The sequence below is a fragment of the Carassius gibelio genome, chromosome B23, assembly GCF_023724105.1.
Source record: "Carassius gibelio isolate Cgi1373 ecotype wild population from Czech Republic chromosome B23, carGib1.2-hapl.c, whole genome shotgun sequence".
Taxonomy (NCBI): Eukaryota; Metazoa; Chordata; class Actinopteri; order Cypriniformes; family Cyprinidae; genus Carassius; species Carassius gibelio.
In genome coordinates, this window is record NC_068418.1 from 27,488,070 (window position 1) to 27,513,516 (window position 25,447).

The following is a 25,447-nucleotide window of genomic DNA, read 5'->3' on the forward strand; positions in this document are numbered from 1 at the left end:
ACTAGAAGTTTTGAGGGGTAAGACTATTACACAGAAAACTATATACAGTTTTTCTCAATTGCTTTGGCTCAGTTCTCAAATGATTTTTTTATTTCCCCAAAAATTAAGTTCAGATGTCTGAACAATTCGCTTCTTTTTCACATCAGATTGGAATTTCTTATTGATTTGAGCAAATTGCAAATGCTTTGGCACATGTGTGCAAAGAGTACATACAACCGTCTGCAGTTTGGACAACAAATAATTGCATATGGCTTGTTGATCAAAACTGATGACTCGATTCTCAGTTACACTGTCAAACACTTCAGAACTTCTCAGACATTTTTTATTGTGTAAGCCATCACATTCAAAACGATCTATTCAGTTATCATAATTAGTATACATGAATGTATATTCTAAAATATATCTGACATTGACAATATTTGTAATGTCTGCTAAATTGGCACATGACCTCTAATTGCATTCGCAATCTAATTGCAAATTACCTCTGTATATATATATATGTATATGTAGATTGCCCACAGCACAATCACTGCTGTAGACGTTTTTGAGAACCTGCACTGCAGTAACATGCTCATGCAAGAGCAATTGGAAGGCGTGTAAGAATACGCGGCGGTGGTAGAGGAAGAAATAATTGAGGAAGAGGTGGAAATAGAAGAGTCAGAGGTTTTTTTCCCATGAATGTTATTTGTTGTTTGTGTATTTGTGGTAATACACAAATATGAAATGTAAAGTGAAATCTTGTTACTCTTGTCAGTTACTCTACATGTACAGTAAATACACTTGTATTGTGTATATACACATGAAGTACAAAAATAAACTGAAAATGAATTCATAGACTTATTTTTTTTTTTTACATGCTATTGACTTTTCTCAACAAATATGAGATTTTTGTTTAAACCTTAATTTTCATTGTTGACTGTTGTGGTGAAAAAACAACTAAACATTTTGACCAGTGTGGGTCACACAATGACAAAAATACTTTAGATTTTGGTGGCCTTGGCCAAATTATTGACATAATAACTAGGTTTTGAGGCATGAATTAAATGCTTTGGGTGAGTAACTACATTTTGCAGACATGCTATAAAGTTCTGAAGTTCCTGCAAACAGTTGTGAGATTTGCACTCACAGTTTAGAGAATGTTAAGACTGTTTCGAAAAATGTGCCAAAGCAATTGAGAAAAACTGTAATACATTTTGATCAACATGACATTAGCAACTGATAATGTGGGAAACCGCAGATAAATGTGCGTAATCAATTGCATGAATGTACCAAAGCAATCACAACTTGTTCAGAAGAATGAGAAACTGGTTTTATGATGTGTATAAATGACTAGATGATGTGGAGGTTGTACAAGTAGTATTGAGAAGTTCATTTCTGATTTGAGAAATGCACCAAAGTGACTGAGAAAAACTGTAAGATATGTTTTTCTCAATCTCCTATTTTGCACCAAAATGCAGTTTTTAATCATCATGTGAGCTGAATATAGTATATTACATACAAAATGTCTTCTGTAATTTCGTCTGAATGCTGTTGTGCCACACTGAGCTTTTTTGAACACAGATTTCAACAGTGGGTAAAGGTTTAGTGGGACAAGTCGATACTGTGACACTACACAGATAAAGATCATGCACACACACACCACTCTGACTTCTGTAGCAGTGTGTTATATGAACGTGTGGGAAACAGTGTAGCATAGTTTCAGCGTGTGTATTTACTTACTGTGCAAACTGTAGAGAACTGAACTTGGTTTTTTTTACACATGTGACTAAACATATACAGTTAGCTGAAATTTATGAAAAATAATAATAATAATAATAATAAAATCTGATCGAAACAAGAAAAAAAGTGTTCGTACATACGAAGGTGAAAGTTAAAAAAAATCCCATTTGATAATTGAGCTGAAGTCAGACAGATAGACAGATAAACAGATAGATAGATAGATAGATAGATAGATAGATAGATAGATAGATAGATAGATGGATAGATAGATAGATAGATAGATAGATAGATAGATGGATAGATAGATAGATAGATAGATAGATAGATAGATAGATAGATAGATAGATGGATGGATGGATGGATGGATGGATGGATGGATGGATGGATGGATGGATGGATGGATGGATAGATAGACAGACAGACAGACAGACAGACAGACAGACAGACAGATAGATATAGATAGATAGATAGATAGATAGATAGATAGATAGACAGACAGACAGACAGACAGACAGATAGATGATAGATAGATAGATAGATAGATAGATAGATAGATAGATAGATAGATAGATAGATAGATAGATAGATAGATAGATAGATAGATAAACATAGATAGATAGATAGATAGATAGATAGATAGACAGACAGACAGACAGACAGACAGATAGATGATAGATAGATAGATAGATAGATAGATAGATAGATAGATAGATAGATAGATAGATAGATAGATAGATAGATAGATAGATAGATAGATAGATAGATAGATAAACATAGATAGATAGATAGATAGATAGATAGATAGATAGATAGATAGATAGATAGATAGATCAGTATCTTCTCTCTGATCTCATTATGATGAAACAGATGTTGAGTTCAATCCGAGTGATTTCAGAGATCAACATGCAGCTCTAGATCAGTCGACTGAGGAAAAATATTATTTACATTGTAAAAAAATTAATAACAAAAATAAATGTTAAGAATAATCCATCAAACGATACAGTATTTGTAACCCAGATAATATAATGATTGACTTTTAAAGCACAACCACAACAAAATCAGATTTTAGCAGCTCTTTTCACTTTGAGATCATTCTAAATGCAGATTTATAATTAATAGTTTAATAGCTATGATACTGTTTTTGAAATAAAATCTTTGTTACAGAAAACTCTGGAATTTAACAGCTAATCTTAAAAAATGAAGCATGTACATAAACCAAAATAGGAAAAAAAACAGTTATTGAATAAATGTCTGTGTCCGAATCTAAAACTTTGCAATTTTGTCTTATATTCTAGAGCAGCTGATGCAATTTGGGAAAGAAACCAATTAAATCTGTGTGTGTGTGTATGTGTGTGTGTGTTTGTGTGTGTGTGTGTGTGTTTGTGATGTGTGTGTGAAAATATTCATATGTTACCCCCACTTTCTTTTTTTTTTATGTAATCACATTTGCATGTTCAGGGGTCTCTTCTGTTGGTTTTGGTCACATACAGGTAAACAAATAAAATATTTAATTTTTCAGCTTTTCAATAGCCTAAGTGTTTCATTTGGATTCATTTTAAAATGGTTTATTTTAATTTTTTTTAAAATGATTTATTTATTAGATTTAACACGAACCCAGTTTGGGAAATCTTGACTTAATGTTTAATGCACTTATTATTCAGTATTAACTGGTACAAGATTGTCCTGTTGAAATCAATGTGAAAAAATAGGTTAAAAGTCTGATTATGTGAAATATAACGGATTACGTCTATCTGTGTCACGCCAATTGCAATCAGTAATGGATTAAAATTCGTAAGTGATCTACCCAGCTCTGTTTACATTGTAAAATTAATGTATTGATGTTTAATAATAATATCATCAGACAACAACACAATCTGTTCTCTGTGAGCTGTATGGCGCACGCGCAGATACCTGTGAGATCCGCGCGCTCTGATTGGCGCAGGGCGGGAGGGCGGGTCGGTGACGTCACTGGCGCTCGAGAGTTGTGCGCTCGCACGAAACACGCGGGACAGAGCCGCCTCCGATCGCGCGCATAACTCTTCATAAACACTTTATAAAGCTTTGCGCGTCCAAACAGAAGAAGAAAAATAGTTTTCGATGAAGAAGAGGCGAGTGTAAGCACTTCGCGCGCTGAGGTTTTGGATTCTCATGCGACAAATTTGAGGAGTCTGAAGACAGAAAGTGTGTCTGGGCGTGTGTTTAATGACAGACTGTTGAATCTGTGTGTGTGTGTGTGTGTGTGGAGAGATGAAGATCGAGTTCGCTCCTCTGCGTCTTCCTCTGCGCAGGCGTCTGCAGACAGCAGCAGTCGTGCAGTGGGTCTTCAGCTTCTTAGTTCTGGGTGAGAAACTCTACTTCCCTACAGTAATACTCCACACAGATATAACTCTGTCCCTGCAGCACAGAAGTCACATCTGTAGCAACAGACAATAGGCTACACTGTATGAGTCAAAATGATACATTTTCTCTTTTATGCCAAAAATCATTAGGATATTGAGTAAAGATCATGGAGATATTTAGTAAATCTCCTACTGCAAATATATAAAACCTTAATGTTTGATTAGTAATATGCATTGCTAAGAACTTCATTTGAAAAACTTTAAAGATGATTTTCTCAATATTTAGATTTTTTTGCTCCCTCAGATTTTCAAATATTGCATCCTAAAAAAAAAAAAAAAGATTATTTATTCTGATGATTTTCGAAAAATGCATAGCTGTAAAGACACCTGTTTTTCTGTGTTTTATAAAAGAAAAGTTTAGAAAAGTGAATATTTGTAGAAATAGCATTTTTGTTTGTAGTAATTTAAATCTTAAGCAGAAGTTTTATACTGTATATCAACCCAAAATCAAAATATCATTTTTGATTACTTATAAAATATATCAAAACACGTTTTACTGAATTGACTTTATGTATTTATTTGCAATTTTTAATTAAATTTTTATTCGAATCGTGATGAATTATATTTAGTAGATTTTTAGAAGATTTGTTGTGTTGTGACAGGATGATTTTATTTCTTCACTGTGAAAAATAAGTTGCTGCCTTAAATGTTTAAGTATATTAAAATGTACTTTACAACTAATTCCTTATTAACTTAAACAGAGTTAATAAGTTGAGTTGAATCTCATATAAGTTTAAAAAATAATTTGAAACTGGTTAAATTTAGATAAGTTAAAGTAATGGGGGACAATGTTGCAATGACTATTTGATCATATCAGTTTTGTGCAGTTTGGTTTGAAAATAATTTATATTTTTTTAGGTGAAATATGGGCCAGATATCTAATGTTTTTATGAAATAAATTTTTCGAAAATTGTCAAGATATTGAGGGCAGGGATATAATAATAAAATAACACATAAATAGAAAAAAAAGATAGAGTAGCATGAAATAAATAAGAGTAATAAATTAAGAAATTAAATTAATGAAATAACTTTAATAGAAAAACTAGTAATAAATGACTAAATGTAAAGAATAAAATAAATTAAATAACTATAAATAAATGATAATACTTTCTAAATAATAAAGTAAATAATAAAAATAATGAAGTAGCTTGAAAGAAATAATAGTAATACAAATTAACATGAAATAAATACATCAATACATTGAAAGAAATAAAATAAACAACAGTAATAAATAATAAATTAAAATAAATAACAAAATAGCTTGAAATAAATAACAAAACAATTACATACTACCATTACTAAAATTATTAAAACTTATTTTTTTAAGGAATGATCACACAATATTTCTTGCATGTTTTAATTTTAATAGTGAATCCCCTTTGTTTTCCAAAAAAAAATAGATTAATGTTCAATTATTTAAAGATAAAGTTAATTGATGTTTTATGCCTTCATTTGATAACCAGATACACAACACACAATTTCTGAGGAAAAATAAAACATATAAGAATGCTATTTTAAGAATAAATGTGAAGAAATTAAGTTGTTTTAATGCATTGCAATAATTAGACATGCTACAACACACACTTTTGTAACAATAAAACATATGGTGAAAGAAAATCAAATATTTCATTGTGTTCTAATGCCATTTTTGTCAAACTTTTAATGAACTGACGTGACATTGGATAAGTTCCATGATTTATTCCATGACTTTAATAAACAGTCTTAGCTTGGTGCTAATGTTAGCTCTAATGCACCTGTTAGCCTGCTGTGACTGCATTTCAGGATGTACCAGAAGAATTCACCTGAGGTTGTAAGAAAATATTTAGTTTTCTTTAAGTGGATACATGTATATTGGTGAGTTGTATAAAACAGTGAGTGAGTGAGTGAGAGAGTGTGTGAGTGAGTGAGTGAGTGAGAGAGTGTGTGAGTGAGTGAGTGAGTGAGAGAATGAGTGAGAAAGTGAGTGAGTGAATGAGTGTGTGAGAGAGTGAGTGAGTGTGTGAGTGAGAGAGTGTGTGAGAAAGTGAGTGAGTGAATGAGTGTGTGAGAGAGTGAGTGAGTGTGTGAGAGAGAGAGTGTGTGAGAGAGTAAGTGTGTGAGTGAGTGAGAATGTGTGAGAGAGTGAGTGAGTGAATGAGTGTGTGAGAAGTGAGTGTGTGAGAGAGTGTGTGAGAGTGTGAGTGAGTGAGAGTGTGAGAGAGTGAGTGAGTGAGGAGTGAGTGTGTGAGTGAGTGAGTTTGTGCGAGAAGTGAGTGAGTGAGTGAGTGAGAAGTGAGTGTGTGAGAGAGTGTGTGAGTGAGAGAGTGAGTGTGTGAGTGAGTGTGTGTGTGTGTGAGAGTGAGTGTTTCAGAGAGTGAGTGAGAAGTGAGTGTGTGAGAGAGTGTGTCAGTGAGAGAGTGAGTGTGTGAGTGAGTGTGTGTGTGAGAGTGAGTGTTTGAGAGAGTGAGTGAGTGAGGAGTGAGTGTGTGAGTGAGAAGTGTGTGAGTGGGTGAGTTTGTGTGAGAAGTGAGTGTGAGTGAGTGTGTGTGAGAAGTGAGTGGGTTTGTGTGTGATGGAGATGGTGCAGCTCAGAGAAACTGTGCTCAAACAGCAGCAGTTGGACACATGTGCAGCTCACAATGAACTCCAGCGGAACACCGAGCTCTTAACTCAGAGACTGTCAGCCCTCACACAGCAGACCAGGAAGCTTCAGACAGAGAAGGACAGCTATCAGTGTGAGCTGACCGCCCTGAGACTCCAGCTAGAGGACAGAGAGCAGTCCACAGCAGAGATGAGGCAGCAGCTGAGAGAGATCCAGGAGGAGAGAGAGCAGCAGCACAGCGAGATCCAGGCCCTGAGAGAGCAGCTGAGAGAGCTCCTCCTGGCCAGAGAAGAGCCAGAGCAGACCCACAGAGCTCAAACACTGCCCTCCAGCCCAGAGAGTCAACACCCAGCCCTCAGCGCAGAGAGACCCGACCCAGCCCGCTCGCAGCCGTCACAGCGCCCCCTGCCAGACTCCTCGTCTCACAGCAGCCCAGCACCAGCCAGCACAGAGGAACCCGAAATAGCTCTACTCATCGATTCAAACGGCAAATTCATCGATGTAAAGAAACTGTTCCCCCAGCACAGAGCTGTTAAACTCTGGTGTCCCACCACTGACAAAGCCCTGGAGCTCCTGACAGAGTCCCAGCTAGGCCGGCCCAGCCACATCATCATCCACACGGGCACCAACGACCTGCGGAGCCAGCAGGACCGAGTGTCGAACTCCCTCAGAGCCGTCGTGGATAAAGCTAGAGAAACCTTCCCCAACTCCAAAATCATCCTGTCCACTTTACTTCAGAGGAAAGATTTCCATCCCAACACAATTAATAAAATAAACTCCAGAATCTCTAGACATTGTGCCCTCCTGCCCAACGTCCACTTGGCCCACCATCCAGACCTGGACACTGAATGTCTATACGACCACGTCCACCTTTATAAGAATCTGGTACATATCCTCGCAAAGAGACTCAAAGATGTCACTCTATACAGGACCAACCAGACCAGCCCCAGGTGGAGCAGAACCAGCCCTAACCCAGCCAATCCATCGAGACACACTCCAGCAAACTACATCCCAGTCCACAGCTCATCTAGAGCCCCGACCGGAGCACCACCCAGAGCTCCACCACCCAGAGGTCCACCGCCCGGAGCTCCAGCACCCAGACAGGACCCCTACAGACAGAGACCGCTCAACAACAGCCCCACAGCTCCAGCAGCTGAAGCCCGTCCACAGCAGAGCCCGACCCAGCCAGGCAGACTGAGCTACGCCCAAGCTGTCAGCGGAGGAGCAGACCACCCTAACGCTGAACTCCACAACATCCAACACATGCTGAGTATCATCTGCTCTCACCTACTAACACACAGTGGACAGTGGTAAAAAAAAAAAAGAAAAAAAGATTTTATTTTTTTTATATATATTCTGTGGTATCAATCTATGTTTAATATGGAATTGTTGATGTTTTGAGTTCCTACCACAACCTTAATCCCATCTTTCATTCTTCTAATTTTAATCTGTAGTAATTTTGCATCATTTCTCTTTTCTCAAAATAGCAAACAAACCATACACATTAATTTAAAAGTTTGCTATGAAATCACTTAGTTTTTCTACGTGGAATATTCAAGGTCTAAACTTCTCAGTCTTTGGCCTAAAAAGTAGACATTCTGATTTTATGAAAGAACTACAAGACCTAGATGTCATCATCTTACAGGAAACCTGGTGTAGAGGAGATGCGTTCACTAGCTGTCCCTCAGGATACAGAGAGATAATATTACCATCCGTCAAACTCTCATCAGTCACACAAGGGAGAGACTCGGGAGGGATGATAATATGGATTAAATCTGAACTGCCCATAGAACTAATAAAAAAAGAACAACATCACTTGTGGCTAAAAATACAAAAAGGAATGATATCAGCATCTAAGCCGGTTTTCCTTTGTGCAGTTTACATTCCACCCCTCGAGTCTCCGTATTTCCAAGAGGAAACTTTCCAGAACATAGAGAGAGAAATCAGCCATTTCCAGGCCCAGGGAAATGTGCTGCTTATGGGCGATCTAAACGCCAGAACAGGAGCAGAATTAGATTTCATCGAATCGCACGGTAGCAGATTCATCACAGGCAATAACCACTTATACCCTTCTCACCCCAGCAGACAAAACTGTGATGAAACGGTGAACGCTCACGGACGGCAGCTGCTGCAGCTCTGCCGAGGACTGGCTCTGTACATCGTCAACGGGAGACTGCGAGGAGACTCGCTCGGCCGATACACCTACAGCTCAGCTCTGGGGAACAGCACTGTAGACTACACCATCACAGATCTCGACCTTTCCTCTCTGAGGGCATTCACAGTCAAACCCCTGAAACCTTTCTCAGACCACAGCCAAATCATCCTCTATATAAAGCAATCTGACACATCACCCCAAACAATTAGGACCCCATATCAAATGAGCAAAATAATGTTTTTCAAATGGACAGAAACCAGTGCCAGTAATTACAGCACTGCCGTCGATTCTTCAGAAATACAATCCCTCATACATTCATTCCAAATACAGGAATACCCTAAAAACCAATTCGGCATCAATCAGGAAGTACAAGACCTAAACAACATATTCTACAAAACAGCACAAAAAAGTCATTTGGCAATCGTTAAACCAAAGAAAAAATATTTAGATACTGACAAATGGTTTGATTTGGACTGTAAGGCTCTGAGAAAAAAACTCAGAAACTTATCAAATCAAAAACACAGACAACCAGATAATCCTGACCTCCGACTTCTTTACTGTGAGGCACTGAAACAGTATAAAGCCACACTCCGGCGGAAAAAAGCACAGTTTTTGCAAAGCCAGTTTGAAGAAATTGAAAAATCTATAAACTCACACAAATTTTGGGATAAATGGAAATTGCTATACAAACCAAATCAAGAACTTCTGGCAATCCAAGATGGGGAGAAGTGGAAAAACCACTTCCAGGAATTATACACCCCAACTGAAATTAAAAATTCTAATCAAAATGAAATAATTAATAAACTAGACAATTCGGAAAGATCAATTAAAACAAACCAAAACCCTTTAGATTTCCCCATAACAATGAAAGAATTGGAAGAAAAATTAGGAGTCCTTGAGTCCAAGAAAGCCTGTGGTGTAGACAGCATCCTGAACGAGATGCTGAAACACACAGACCAAAGCTTCAGACTGGCCATGCTCAAACTGTTCAATGATGTCCTGTGTGTAGGGTTCTTCCCTGAGATCTGGAACAAGGGCCTCATCAGCCCCATCCACAAGAGCGGAGACAAACTAGACCCCAACAACTACCGAGGCATCTGTGTGAACAGTAACCTGGGGAAGGTTCTCTGCAGCATCTTAAACGCCAGACTTTCACACTTCCTTATGAAGCACAATGCCTTGAGTAAATCCCAAATTGGCTTTCTTCCAAAATGTCGCACTTCCGATCACATCTTTACATTACAAACACTAATTGACAAATATGTACATCAAAACAAAGAACAAATTTTTGCTTGTTTCGTTGATTTCAAGAAAGCATTCGATTCAATCTGGCACGAAGGATTATACCTAAAGCTTATCGACAGTGGAGTAGGGGGGAAATTCTATGATTTGATCAAATCGATGTACACAGCCAGCCAATGCGCTGTCAAAATTGGAAACCAAAGAACCGAATTTTTCCCCCAGGGGCGCGGAGTGAGACAGGGATGCAGTTTAAGCCCCACCCTCTTCAACATTTACATCAACCAATTGGCCAATATGTTAGAACATGCTCCCTTTCAAGGTCTCACTCTCCACGACACAGAGATCAAGTGTCTACTCTACGCAGACGACCTGGTCCTCCTGTCGCCCACTAAAGAGGGGCTTCAGGACGGCCTGGACCTGCTGGAGGATTACTGTCAGTCCTGGGCCCTGACCGTCAACCTCCAGAAGACTAGAGTCATGATGTTCCAGAAACGCTCCAGATCTCAGGGACCAACACACACATTCACACTCTCACACAGAACCATTGAGAGCACAAAAGCATACACCTACCTCGGCCTGAAAATAACTCCAACTGGTAACTTTACTTTGGCTGTGAATGAACTCAAAGAGAAAGCTCAGAGGGCTTTCTATGCCATAAAACGATCAATCAAAATTGACATCCCAATCCAAATTTGGCTCAAACTTTTCAAATCAATAATTGAACCAATTGTTTTATATGGCAGTGAAGTGTGGGGTCCTTCTATAAAATTTGATTTTTTAAATTGGGAAAAACATCCGATTGAAACTCTACAATTAGATTTCTGTAAAAGAATACTCAAAGTCCAAAGAAAAACACCAAACAACGGATGCAGGGCAGAATTAGGCCAATACCCTCTCCTCCTCAACATCCAAAAACGAGCCATCAAATTCTGGAAACACCTGAAAACAAGCGACCCCAACACGTACCATTATAAAGCCCTCAAACAGCAAGAGCTGAGCGTAACGAGGAGTCCCCTGTGCCAGCTGGTGCTGAGACTGACTGAGCTCTCTCCTGCAGAGATCAGCTCGCCTCAGCACACACACACACTCACACACATTCGGCCTGCACAAATTATCAACACAGAACAAGACAAGTACATCACCCATTGGACAAACACCACTCAAAACCAACACAAACTGGAATGTTATTCGGCACTAAATCGAGAGTACACTGTTGCGAGCTACCTGAGCACAGTGAATGATGTGAAGCTCAGGAAAACCCTGACGATGTACAGACTCAGCGAGCACAGCCTGGCCATCGAGACGGGCCGGCACAGACAGACCTGGCTCTCCCGGGAGGACAGACTCTGCTCGCACTGCATTCTGGGAGTGCCGGAGACCGAGCTGCACTTCCTCACAGAATGCCCCAAATACCAACACATCAGAGACCAATATTACCCTAAAATGAATAAGATATTTCCCCAATTTAACACCTGTAATCCAACCCAAAAACTAAGATTCATCCTTGGCGAAGAAGCCAAATGCTCCAATTTAGCAGCAAGATTTGTAGCATCTCTCCACATCCTGAGGGAAGAGCAGAGCAGCAAACATCCAATGAACACACACACACTCACAGCCTGACACACCCAATCTCACACACACACACACACACACACACACACTCACAGCCTGACACACCCAATCTCACACACACACACACACACTCACAGCCTGACACACCCAATCTCACACACACACACACACACACTCACAGCCTAACACCCCATCAGACCTACACACATGTATATAATGTTCAATTCCAAGTTCAGTGTTAGTTTATTTTAGTTTTTGTGTGTTTTTTTTATTTTTATTTATTTATTAATCTTATATTATTATGTTTTATTTTATTTTAACTATTATTATAATTTTGGTGTACTTAATGTTCAAAATCAATTTCTATGTTGTTTTTTTGATGCTTTGGCAATACAAAATGTATTTTTGTCATGCCAATAAAGCTTTCTGAATTGAATTGAATTGAGAGAGAGAGTGTGTGTGTGAGAGAGAGAGAGAGAGAGTGTGTGTGTGAGAGAGAGAGAGAGAGAGTGTGTGTGAGAGAGAGAGAGAGAGAGAGAGAGTGTGTGTGTGTGTGTGTGAGAGAGAGAGAGAGAGAGAGAGAGAGTGTGTGTGTGTGTGTGAGAGAGAGAGAGAGAGAGAGTGTGTGTGTGTGTGTGTGTGAGAGAGAGAGAGTGTGTGTGTGTGTGAGAGAGAGAGAGAGAGAGTGTGTGTGTGTGTGTGTGTGAGAGAGAGAGAGAGAGAGAGAGAGTGTGTGTGTGTGAGAGAGAGAGAGAGAGAGAGAGAGAGAGAGTGTGTGTGTGTGTGTGTGTTTGGCAAGGTAAGGTTGTTTTTTTGCCAGTACCAATGCTGATTTAAAATACTGGTACAGTAAAAAGTGCATTTTGTTTTTCTGTCCAAAAAGTGTGTTTTTACACCAATGCATAATATCCCCATAAAAAAAACTTTAAAAGGCTATTTTAAAAATATCAGTGCAGTGAAATTCGCTCATCCTTCATTAAACCATTTTTTTGAATATAGTGCACGCATGAAATACTGAATCAGTGAATTCTGTTCCAGCAGCGTTCTGATTACTGTTGTGCCACCGATCAGCCGTTTATATGTAGTTCAGGGTAACAAAGGGTTAAATAAATAATAATACACAGCCACAACTGAACAAACACCAGACATTGATCATATCTACACATGTATCCAGATCCAAGCGTAAAAAGATTCATTCATGTGTGTCCACTGTTACTTAGCAACAAGACATTGTAACAGATTATAAACTGCAACATTTGTATCTCAAATGTGTTTAATGACCTGTGTGTTACAATGAGGACGTTTTCAGTGTCCCCATGATTCAAAACGCTTATAAATCATACAGAATGAGTGTTTCAGAGACAGTACGCGTGTGTGTGTGTGTGTGTGTAGAGCGTGGCTGGTTCCTGTCTTCTCGTTTGGGGAGAACGAGCTCTTCGATCAGATGGAGAATCCCACAGGCTCCGCCCTCCGCCGTGTTCAGGAACGCCTCCAGAGGATAATGGGCGTGGCTATGCCTCTCTTTCACGCCAGAGGAGTTTTCCAGTACAGCTTCGGCCTGCTGCCGTACAGGAAGCCCATTCACACCGTGGGTGCGTGCTAAATCACAAGTGTTTGATTGTACTGTGTTTTCAGAAGTAGTTATTTGGGGGGGTCCAGTCCAGTCCAGTAGTGCTGAGTGTTGTTCGTGTGTCTGTAGTGGGGCGTCCCATTCCTGTGGATCAGAATCCGTGTCCCAGTAAAGAGGACATCGACGCTCTACACACTCTCTACACGCAGGTGACACACACACACACTTCATCACGTCTCTAATCTACATCTCTGTGTCCACACTCGACTCACTGCTGCTTGTGTTTCAGGCTCTGACGCAGGTGTTCGAAGAGAATAAGAAACACTACGGCATCCCAGAGGACAAGCATCTCAACTTCATCTGAACGAGCACTACCAGAAGATGATAACACTAGTCACGTGACAGCTCGGTCTTATCCGTAACTCTGGCTTGTTCGGTTCCTGTGCTCGTACACTTTATTGATGGGATGGAAGATGTGCATTTATAATGTTTATTGTGGTGGGTTACTCTTTGGTCTTTAATCAGGAATTGTGAATCGATTTGGAAAAATGAAATCAAATAAACTAGTGCTTTTTCACAATTGTATGTATTTACTTGTGTTTACATATGCAAAGAACTTTTGTTTATTCTAAATGTGTCTCTGCAGCACAGAAGCAGTCATCAGTGTCACAGGTTTATTTGTAGAAATAGACAACAATACATTGTGTGAGTTATATATTTCTCTTTTATGCTAAAAATCATTAGGATATTAAGTAAAGATAATGTTCCATGAAGATATTTTGTAGATTTCCTACCAAAAATATATCAAAAAATAATGTTTGCTTAGTAATATACATTGCTAAGAACTTCATCTGAACAACTTTAAAGATGATTTTCACAATATTTAGATTTTTTTTTTTTTTTTTTTTTTTTTTTGCACCCTCAGATTCCAGATTTTCAAATAGTTGTATCTCAGACAAATATTGTCCTCTTAAAAAACCATACATCAATGGAAAGTTTTTTTTCAGCTTTCAGAGGATGCATAAATTGATACTTGTGTCTCCAGGGTCATAAATAATGAAGATGCGCTTATTTGGAATAGCCGCTAGATGGCAGTGTAAACGCGCAATCTCTAACTCGACTTAGTTTTATTTTACTCGTCGCTGCAAATAATATATAAAAAATTTGCACCGAAGCTGCAGTTTGTCTGTTTTGTAAGTCTGAATGTCTAATCTCTTAACTTACAAGTAAAGTTTAAGCGCGTTTGTCCAAATGTTGCATCGTACTAAAGCGAAGGATGCGCTCATGAATATTAATCGCGTGAGCCCGTCGCTGATTCGTCGCGCTGCTCGATTAATATTCATGATCCCTCGCCATAGTAAGACACAGAGGCGGAACTTCCGGGTGATGGAAAGTTGTCAACAGTTTCTTAGGAGGAGAATTAATCTGTAAATCTAAATTCGTTAGTGTCGCTTTAAAGAAAATCCAGTCCGAGTCTGCGCAAGAAGAGCGAAATCGCATTGTTTGTATCGATGTGTAGATTATCGGGTGAATCTGATGCGAACTGATGAAGAATAAACAAACTTCTCGGGTGTGGATGATCAATCTCAATCAGTCTCCAGGAATCTAACGGGATTTTAATCTTTGTTTTTATTAACGGAATATTCCCTCTCCTCTAGGGGTTTTGGCAGCATGTGAACTGAGTCTTTAGTGTGTTAAAGTTCACAAAATTTACGACTGTGTGTAACTTGACTCTTTAAAGTGACTGCAGGCTCAGTTTAAGGGTTAATTCAGATTTCTGGGGGGCTTCGGGTCTGATTGTGCTGTTTCTTTGCGACTGAACTGCTCTGATTCCTGTCATCTGTTGAGTCGATGCGGGTCAGTTTTCTGTAAGTACATGTCAGGTTTCAGTGCTGTTGTGCAATGCCTCTTCTGTATGCGGGTGTTTGCTTCAGGCGATAGAGGACACACTGAACGTGCGTCAAATCTGACTCCGGTTTTAATTCGAATCAACCCGTGCATCCCAGAACTGTACTAACCGTGGTCTGATTATATGCGAGTTTCGGCATCAATAATAAAAACCTGATATCAAATATGCAACATAACTTGGAGTTAATTCTTAGTGTAACTTTTGAGCGTGCACACTTAATTCGAGGGTTAAAACACGATCATTTCTAACTTGAATCAAATAAAGTTAATGTTTTTAGCTTTTGCACAAAATTGCTGAACCTTTGTAATTGCTTCAGTATTAATTTGAAGTTAAATGCATGATATGTTTTTAACTCAATCAAATGCAACACACCTTTTACTCGGTGCATGTTTTTAGCTTTTGCACAAAATTGCTGAACTTTTTCTCCTGCTGTAGTTTTAATTTGATGTTAAAAGCATGCTTTTTTTTTTGCAGCCAAAACTGTAGCATTTACAGTTTAATTCTATTTAAGTTGTTTGAGTTTCTTGCTCTATTTGTAATTGAAGTTAAATGCATGATTCACTTTTAATTTGAACCAAATGAGCAGTCAGGACCTTAACTCCAGGCATTGAAATTGAGTCTGATTCTTTGCAGGTTCTGCTCCTAAACTTGCTGAGTTTCTCGTCACCCTTTGGTTTTTCCACATACAGATCACCATCGACGGAAACAGAACTTCTGGTTTTTGTAGTTACCAAACTTGTCCTGCAGACCTAAAATGATATCCTGACATGTTCAGGCCTTGAGCTGCAGCAAGAAATCATGTAAAACGCCCTAATTATGGTGTTTATTTTCTTACCATCTTTCGGTTAGGCTGTTTGATCTTGAGAGTATCAGATCTGTGCATGCATGGCGATCAGCAACCTCTGGATTGTGTCCTGAGCTGTGAACACACATACTGTACGACTGCCAGAGGAAACAGCCATCAGAGCCGAGCCTTGCGCAACCGCTGGGCAGAGAACTGCTCTTATTACTGTACTGGCTGCAGTTACACTCGAAACAGCCACAGAGAGAAAGAGGACAGAGCCAAATGCAATGGAATAAATTTGTTTAAGTTTTCAGTTTTAACAGATTTTTACCTGCGGACAGAGAATATGATTTATCTAATCCAGATTGACTCGAGAGACTGAGCGGAAGAAAACCAAATGGTTAGGACATTAGTTTCTTAAAGCTTTTTGCTGTTCGGTTTCTACTGTAAAATAATGAACAACAAAGATCGAGTTTGGAGCGCTTAACGTCACACGGCTCGGTGCAAAATGAGTGGCGGAAAGAAACGGAGCGGTTTTCAAATCACCAGCGTCACGTCGGACTACAATCAGGGTTCTGGAGAACACCATCCACCAGAGCTGCTCAGCCCTGGAACTCAAAGAGCCACGCCCCCTTCCGCCAGAAACCCCGCCCATGGGAGGAGCCCCAGAAGCCAGACTGCATCGCCCACTCAAATCTTATCCAATGGGCTGTCTCTGCGCCATAACCCCGCCCTCCAGATGCAGCAGAGCTCCAGTCAGCCGACTACGCCCGTCACGGCTAGGAAGCACAGTTTGTTAGACGGGGCGTCACGTTTCCGCGTCGTGCGTTTGGATCAAGGACCGGGCGAGCCGTATAAACGCGGCCGCTGGACATGTGTGGATGTGATGGAGAGGGAAGTTGAGGAGCGTGGGCTCCGCCGTGTGATTGACAGCATGAGACACGCCCACTCGCTGGAGTCCTTAGAGACAGTCGGGCTGGGCGGAGCTGAAGGAGCAGTGGGCGGAGCCAGACTCAAATCATTGAGCGTGCAGGCAGATCACATGGTACACTCGCAGGGCACCACCCACCTGCTGACCCAATGCCGGACAGACTCCGCCCACAACGGCCAGCCCTCTCCCACACACGACACACAGCCAATCAGGTCGCCGATCACGCCGCGGATGCGCAACATACCCGCCCCACTGCGCCTCGACATGGATGCTGCCGGCAAGGTGAGCAATCGCACACTCGTCTTCAGGGTTTCCTTAAAATGTCTTCAGTTTATTTAATTTGATTTATTTATTTAAATAAATTTGTGGACCGAAAGATCAGAATTGCGATAAGGTTTAATGTAATGGTCAATGTAACTTCAAAAGGCTATGTTTTCATTAAATGAACATGAGTGCTGCTGTTCGGTTTTCTGCAGTTACCGTGGAAACAGTTATATTTCTGCACAAGTTCCGAAAGCGCCACCTGCTGGCAGAGAGTTGATAAGCATTTTGTTTTGGTTCAGAACAATGCAGAAATCGATCCATGGTTTAACTCACAGAGCTGTAAATGTGAACTGGTGTCTCAGTTTAAATGAATATAATTAATACTTGGTGATTAAATGGTTTAAAAGCTGAAATGTGAAGTGATCTCAAAGTGAAAAGAGCTGCTAAAGTATCAAGTCTTGTGTATGTTTTCTCTGTGCAGCTGCGGACCACACGCTCACAGCCGACGTCGCCCGGATCTCGCCCGGGTCGAGACAGTCCCTTCTATCCAGCGCTGACACCCATCCAGACGCCCTCCGCTCTCGCGCTGGCGCAGTCCATGTTCGGCATGAGCCAAGCCTTTGAGTTTGTGGGAGACGACGGGTGAGACGAAACGATGCTAACAAACATTGTTTTGTGTATTTGGTGTAATGCAATGTGTTTGTGTGGTTTAAGGTTAAAAAAATAATTATTTTCCATATAATGTACATTATTGTTTCTTCGTTCTGAAACGCGTAAATTTTTACAAAGCGACGTGTGCTCTGATTGGCCAGCTATCCAGTGCGTTGTGATTGGCTGAATACCTCAAGCGTGTGACGGAAATGTTACCATATTTGGAAACAGACAATATCTCCACGGCAACAACACTACATTATTTGTGACTATACAGATCTTATCTATGCACCGCTTGTAACAAGACAAAGACAAAGGAAAACTTTAATCATGTGACCTGACCCTTTAAGGGCCGTTTACAGTAACAAGGACAATTATACCGATAACTGTACGTTTGACAATCGTCAGGAGAACAGCAGTAAGTCCACAGCACGACTTTAACAGCTGATGAACATTAAAATCATTGACAGCCAATCAAAATCCAAGCATTTAAAGCGACAGACGACAAAACTGTAGCATACTGTAATATAATTATTTGGTTTGTTTGTGTTGAAATTAATATATTTACTTTTAGTCATGTTGCAGACGCTTTTATCCAAAGAGATTTACAATTCAGGAATACATAATATAGTTATCTTTATAGTTATCGTCTACTGGTGTGAACGGGGTTTAACGGCAATGACAGCGCAACGATATCATTGAAATCACGTGTATTTATACTGAAATGTAACGCATGTGTACCAAACAAATATAGCATTGTTTGGGAACTTTCTGTTTTATATATTGTCACTTTGATATAGAAACAATGTCTCGTCTTTCAAATCATGTCCTTTTTGTAGGTAATTCAAACAATGAATAGTTTTTATGCTTTTATTAAACTGAGTGTTGATTTGTATTTGAGGCGTCTGAAGCGCTGAGCTCGTCTCACACGTAACCAGTCGTGGCTCTTCTGTATTTAGGTGTGAGTTCAGTGTGTTTGTATTTTTAGTGAGTCGAGAGGTTAGAAAGGTGACGCTCTGTGTGTCTCCTAACACACTCACACGAGCACATGAGCTATTTTTGCATTGTTCACACGTGTGTGTGTGTGTGTGTGTGAACAGTTGGAGTGTGTGTGTTAGGTGAAGCACGTTCCTGGGCTTCATGTTTATTTTCCCCTTTCATTCTGTCGTTCTCTGAGTTTAAAGCTGCATTAGAGCAGGAATAGAGGCAGCATTCATGAAGAGTTAGAAAGAAAGTAGAACGACAGAAAAACTGAGCTGCGAAGTGTGTGTGTGTGTGTGTGTGTGTGAGATTCTTATCAAGGCTGTTTCAAACTGTCATCACGCTAATGTGGTGTCGTGGATCACAGATCAGATAGCTGATCACACACACACACACACACACACACACACACACACACACTCTCTCTCTCTCTCTCTCTCTCTCTCTCTCTCTCTCTCACACACACACACACACACACTCTTTCTATCTCTCACTCATACACACACACATGCAACACACACTCTTTCTCTCACACTCTCTCTCTCACACACACACACACACTCTATCTCACTCACACACACTCTCTCACACACACACAGACACACACACACTCCCTCTCTCTCTCTCTGTCTCTCACACACACACACACACACTCACTCTCTCTCTCTCTCTCTCTCTCACTCTCACACACACACACACATACACAGACACACACACACACACACACACACACTCTTGTAGCAATAGACAACAATACATTGTATGAGTCAAAATTATACATTTCTCTTTTATGACAGAAATCATCAGGATATTAAGTAAAGATCATGTTCATGAAGATATTTAGTAAATCTCCTACCGTAAATAAATAATGTAATGTTTGATTAGTAATATGCATTGCTAAGAACTTCATCTGAACAACTTTAAAGATGATTTTCTCAATATTTAGATGTTTTTGCTCCCTCAGATTCCAGATTTATAATAGTTGTATCTCAGACAAATATTGTCCTCCGAACAAACCAGACATCACTGGAGAGATCATTTATTCAGCTTCAGATGATGTATAAATCTCAATTTCATAAAATTTACCATTATGACCAAAAATGAAAATTTACCATTTACCACAAATGAAATCTGACTGGTGAACTGTGTGTGTGTGAACATGGATGCGTCTGTGTCTGTGTGTGATGTCAGATGGAGTGGGTGGAGTGTGGAATGCTGGGATCTGTGTGGGCGGGCCAGAAATCCCAGCGAGAGCCGTGATTGGCTGCGGAGGACAGTGGGCGGAGAACAGAATCAAAGAATGCAGTATTGATGTGTGTGTGTTTGACTCTGCATTTACATGTGTCCTGTGTGTTTGTGTGTCACATGAGAACACACACACACACACACACACTCTCTCGTGTCCCGAGACAGGAGATCCGCTGAGCTTCCGGCTCAGACAGGTGGACTTTCACCACAGATTACTCAAATCCATCCGCTGCTGCTGGGATTTCTGGGATTGATGGATTACAGCTCAGAATCCGCCGGCGTCTCGTGATGAACCACTGAGGTCTCAGCAGGACTCCAGGACGCTCCTAACTTCACTGCATTCTTTAGTCGAATCAGCACTTCTCTGTTCTTCTCTGCTGTGCATCTTCTCGTCTTTTTTGTGGTCAATTTTAATTAAACTGCAGTGGATCCGGTTTCAATTTAGTATTATCTTTATACTATTGTAGTTTCATTCATATTTCAAGTTACCTTATATTTTCAGATTTTATTCATTTACCGGTAGTTCCATTTTTAGTCTTTTTTTTTTTTTTTTCTTGCTTTTAAATTTTATTTATTTCCCAGTTAGTAATTTTAGTGCTTCAGCTTAGTTTCAGTTAGTTGCCAAGGCAGCATTTCTAATTTTCTTTTTAAAGTTCTTCATCTAATTTGATATAATTCCAGCTTTATTTTTATTAACAGAAATAAACATTAACATTTAGTAAATAATAATAACCCTGAGTACATTGCTATGATTTCAACTGTACATTTATATTTTATATAATTTCATTTCAATTAAGAAAAAATAATCTAAATCATTTAAGCCTTCGTTTTAGTTAACAATAATCACACTGAGTAACTTTAGTTTAACTGAAGCTCAGTGCATCACCTGATTGAGATCTTGTTTGTTTTCTTTCCTAGTTCTTTTAGTTAGTAGCTTGTAGTGTGTTTAACTGAACAGCTGATGACGGACAGCTGCATCTCAAGGTGACGGTTCGTTCTGTGCCACAGTAAATCTGGCTGTTGTTCAGCTGATGTGAGTGTTGAGTTTGGGTGAATGAGTCAGATCCTGTCCGGATGTTTCTGAACTGGGTCGGAGGAAACAATTACACAATGACTCTTCCTGATGGCGCGTGAAGTCGATTGCGCTTCCTCTCCGTGTGTTTGTGTGTGATCTGCTGATCATGTTCGTCAATGTACGCAAGATGGTGTCCATTTTCGAAAGCAAAAAACAGCCACGTCCTCTCTCACTCCCTCCGTGTGAACAAACGCAAAGAGAGAACGAGAAAACAAGTCTGACCTCGGAGTCGAGCCCCGCCCCCTCAGCTGTGTGTCATAGGCCACGCCCCCACGCAGGAGAACGAGTGAGAGACGCCGGAAGAGTACGAAGGGTTTGTGATTCTTGGCCGACGGGGATGATCGATTACTATCCGAGGGCCAATTGCTTGGCGGTTTCCATAGAAACCAAAGAACCAATCAGCAGCAAGCACTCACCATGTATTCCATCAAAAAACACAATTTCTGGCCTCAGAACTTTTTCCACTTCAAAACAAGAGCAAATGTGCTTATCTACAGAAACACATATAGCTCCACCTGACGTTAATCCCGGCTCATCTTGTGTGAGCGATCAGAAATGTCAGAATCCCGTTTGGAGTTCATTGACTTCCTCTGTGAGAGCAGAAAGGGGCGGGGCTAATACTCACACACGGAAGCCACGCCCCTCTGACGCCACCCTCCTTTCCCTCCTGCTGTTCTTCCACAGGTAACTGGGTTAGTTCAGTCTGTGCATAATGCTGTGACTTGAGGTTTTCTTTGGGTGGTTTATGATGTATTTGTGGTTGTGGAGACTGAGAGCGTCGTGTGCTGCTGTTATGAGAACCATGTGCTGGCCAGCACATTCAGAACAATAGCATCAGTGTTACACACGTACAGTCAGGACTGCGTGCGCTCTGCTGCTGTTTAAGTCGAATAGCTTGGTTTCCACAGTAATGCAGAGCAGAGAAAGCACTGCAGCGTTTGTGCTTCAGACATGAATGAGTCCTCACTTAAGTGATCTAACGCACCATTTCACTTACTAGATTGAAAAAACCCACAGATGCATGTTGTAGGAGGGACAAGAGCCATTTCTAGAAACTTTCAAGAAACTGCATGAAAACGATCTTGGCATGCCTAGAAACACCCTAAAAACTGCCCAGTAACAGCTGAGAAACTGCTTAGAAGCACCCTATAAACAACCTCTAAATAGCCTAGCAACCACGTAGAAAAAACATAGCAACTGTTTGTAAACAACCCAGTATCTGCCTAGAAACATCCTAGAAATGGTCTAGAAATAATCCAGAAACTACCTAGGAACAGCAAAGCAACGATTTTGAAACATTTTATCGACATATATAAAATATCGCAAAAGTTTTGCAAACCCAGCTAACGATTGTTTTATTTTATGTTTGTGCTGAATCAGTGAATTGACGATTGACGAAATAATTAATGAAGTACTTCTCTGTTCAACTCTATTACAGCGGAACTAACAGCAGCATGATTGCCATCGACAACAAGATCGAGCAAGCCATGGTGAGAACATTGAGAATGATAATAATAATGATAATAATCACAGAAAATACAGGTATCCTCCAATATTTGGAGTAGTAACTGTGTAAACTGTAACTGTGTGTATTCACAATATAAAGTGCAGTTAAAGCCGTAGACACCAGGGTCCGGGTTCGAATCCCCAGGGGTGCGTGCTCTGAGGACGTGTGTTTGTCTGCAGGACCTGGTGAAGTCTCACCTGATGCTGGCGGTGCGAGAGGAGGTGGAGGTGCTCAGAGAACAGATCAAAGAGCTGTCGGAGAGAAACGCTCAGCTGGAGAGAGAAAACTACATCCTGCGAGCGCTCCGGGACAGAGACTGAGCCAAGGGCATCATGGGAGATGTAGTTCAGCCTGAAAGGGATGGAGCTGTTAAAGTGTGCTGTATTGAGCGATGAGTGCCTTAAGACGCAGTAACAACTAATCAAGAAATTAGTCAATAATGATTTTGATGACGCATTAAACAGTGCCTGTATTTATTACTGTCTGTCAGTGTGTGTGTGTGTGTGTGTGTGTGTGTGTGTGTGAGAGAGAGAGAAAGCACTGCTCACAACTAGGTTAACAAGTCTTCTTATGTTGCGATGGTTAAACCAGGACTGGTTGGGATTTAGTTTGCTGAATAATGATTGATGTAATAACTCTCACTGCAGAGATCACACAAACATCCTCAAAACCAGGTCAAGACTTCTTCTCAGAGAATAAGTATGTTTGAATCAAGTTGAGTTTCATTCGTTTTGACCGCTTTGACTGGAACCACGGAAGCCCATTTTTGCTAAAAAATAAAATAAAAATCATATCTCACAATTCAGACTTTTTTTTCTTGCAATTCATACTTTATATCTCAATTGTGAGTTTATAGCATGTTTAATTTAAGAAGTCAGAATTTTGAGATGTTAAGTCACTATTGCGAGTTTATAACAATCCTGAAGAGTTATATATATTTTTTTATTCTGTGACAAACAAAATAACAGAATTTCCAAATATCTAGAATTTGAAAAAAGATCTGAGAAAAAAGTCTGAATTGCGAGGAATAAACCCCCCTTAGATTTATGATTTTATAACTCACAATTCTGAGAGTAATATATATATATATATATATATATATATATATATATATATATTAGGAAAAAAAAAACAATTGTGAAATGTAAACTCAGAATTGCTAGAAATCAAAGTTAAAAATCCTGAGTTTATATATATTTTTTTTCATCTTGGGTTAAAAAAAAAGTCAGAATTGTGAGATAGAAATACACTTTTTTTTTTTATTAATTTTTTATTCTGTGGTGGAAATGGGCTTCCAAAGCAAACATCTTGTCACATAATAAACTAACTGCTTATTTCTTTCACTGTTACTGTAAACATAGATGTGGACCAAATGTAATAAATACATATAATTATTGACTCTGACTGTTATTGCTCAAGTATATCGTTTTTTTCTCCATAACTGACTTTAAGAGAAGTGTTGGAAGTGTAATATTTGCCCACAAAGCGAATTTATCTCTACATTATAAAACATTATTCAGTATGAACCGCGCTTTTCTAGAACCGTTGTTTCATCTGCTTTGTGTGTATATGATTAAGTAAATATGAGCGTATCTTCGTGCTGAGTTGATTAAATATCATAGACGGTAAAAGAAAATATGTTTGTGTAGAATATAACACGCATATATTGTCTGTATATTTATCTTTGTGAGCCTTCCGCGCATGCGCAGATTGCGCACCAAACTCAGCTCCACCCGGAAGTGCGTCAGAGCGCGCCAGAGATGGAGGGAGTTTGAGATGGACTTTATTTTTTCCTCAAATTACATGTTTTCTGAACCTGTTCTCCTGTATTTCGTTGGAAAACGCAATGTTTTTATTTCGCACAACAGCTGAAGTCATATTTTGAAGTTGAAGGTGAGTTAAAAGTGTGTTTAATCTCGAGATTCTAGTGATTTAAAGGCAGTAAAGAACGTTACGCGATTTGCAGATCTAAAGTGGATAATAAATACAGAAACCGTTGATTGAGTTTTAATTATGGTAAATGAATGAAAACAGGCCGTTTTTGTTGTGACTGTGTGTGTGTGTTTAAATAACGTTTAGCAGCAGTTAGATTTAAAATACACGTATATAAATACGAATATTATCTGTAAGTTATATATATTTATGTTTCTGTACACCGCCGTTCAAAAGTTTGCGATCCGTTAGAGGAGATTCTAATCCTCTTCAAGGCTGTGAGTTATCTATTTGATTAAAATATATATATATACTTATCAGCGTCATTTCTCCTGTCTTCATTGTCTTCAGAAATCATAATAATAATATGATGCTTTGTGATTAACGTTAGTTTGGAAACTGTTCTGCTGCTTCAGATTGTTTTTGGGAAGCTGTGATACTTTATCCAGGATTCTTTAAAAAAAATATATATATATAACTGAAATGTTGAAATCAACAGTGTTTGTTGAAAATAGAAATTTTGAGTTACAATATATTTTTTACAGAAATTAATACTTTTTATTCAGGAAGGATGTGTTAAATGGATAAAAAGTGATAGTAAAGACTTATATTATTAATATCGTTAAAAAATATTACTTTTTTTTTATTCATCAAAGAATCCTGAAAAAAAGTATGACAGGGTCCAGAAAGATCTTGATCATGATGATTCCTGAGGATCATGTGACTCTGGAGACGGCGGTGTGTGTAGTTCAGATGAAGCAGGTCACTGACGAGGTCATGTGTCTCTGTGTGTGATTGGTCAGGACTGGACCGGGGTCACAGCTCTCTCTCTCTCTCTCTCTCTCTCTGTGTGTGATTGGTCAGGACTGGACTGAGGTCACGTCTCTCTCTCTCTCTCTCTGTGTGTGATTGGTCAGGACTGGACCG

The 25,447-nt window shown here is 39.5% G+C and overlaps 2 protein-coding genes across 2 annotated transcripts; both read left to right on the forward strand.

Annotated features, from left to right (window-relative positions):
• The first annotated feature begins 12,458 nt into the window (after window positions 1-12,458).
• Window positions 12,459-13,818, forward strand: LOC128011528 (2-acylglycerol O-acyltransferase 2-A-like). The gene is made up of 3 exons (XM_052594018.1): window positions 12,459-13,260; window positions 13,368-13,447; window positions 13,528-13,818. The coding sequence occupies exons 1-3, from the start codon at window positions 13,113-13,115 to the stop codon at window positions 13,600-13,602; spliced, it is 303 nt and encodes a 100-aa protein (XP_052449978.1). The 5' UTR covers window positions 12,459-13,112; the 3' UTR covers window positions 13,603-13,818.
• Window positions 13,819-14,603: 785 nt separating this feature from the next.
• On the forward strand, window positions 14,604-23,986 carry LOC128011527 (TSC22 domain family protein 4-like). Its single transcript, XM_052594017.1, has 5 exons — window positions 14,604-15,106; window positions 15,781-17,144; window positions 17,608-17,768; window positions 22,520-22,571; window positions 22,768-23,986. The coding sequence occupies exons 2-5, from the start codon at window positions 16,440-16,442 to the stop codon at window positions 22,906-22,908; spliced, it is 1,059 nt and encodes a 352-aa protein (XP_052449977.1). The 5' UTR covers window positions 14,604-15,106; window positions 15,781-16,439; the 3' UTR covers window positions 22,909-23,986.
• The last annotated feature ends 1,461 nt before the right edge of the window (window positions 23,987-25,447 follow it).

Coding starts and splice junctions, on each gene's coding strand:
- LOC128011527 (XM_052594017.1), top strand. CDS start 16,440: ATGAGTGGCGGAAAGAAACGGAGCGGTTTTCAAATCACCAGCGTCACG. Junction 17,145..17,607: donor ACATGGATGCTGCCGGCAAG/GTGAGCAATCGC, acceptor TTCTCTGTGCAG/CTGCGGACCACACGCTCACA. Junction 17,769..22,519: donor GAGTTTGTGGGAGACGACGG/GTGAGACGAAAC, acceptor ACTCTATTACAG/CGGAACTAACAGCAGCATGA.
- LOC128011528 (XM_052594018.1), top strand. CDS start 13,113: ATGGAGAATCCCACAGGCTCCGCCCTCCGCCGTGTTCAGGAACGCCTC. Junction 13,261..13,367: donor GAAGCCCATTCACACCGTGG/GTGCGTGCTAAA, acceptor GTGTGTCTGTAG/TGGGGCGTCCCATTCCTGTG. Junction 13,448..13,527: donor TACACACTCTCTACACGCAG/GTGACACACACA, acceptor CTTGTGTTTCAG/GCTCTGACGCAGGTGTTCGA.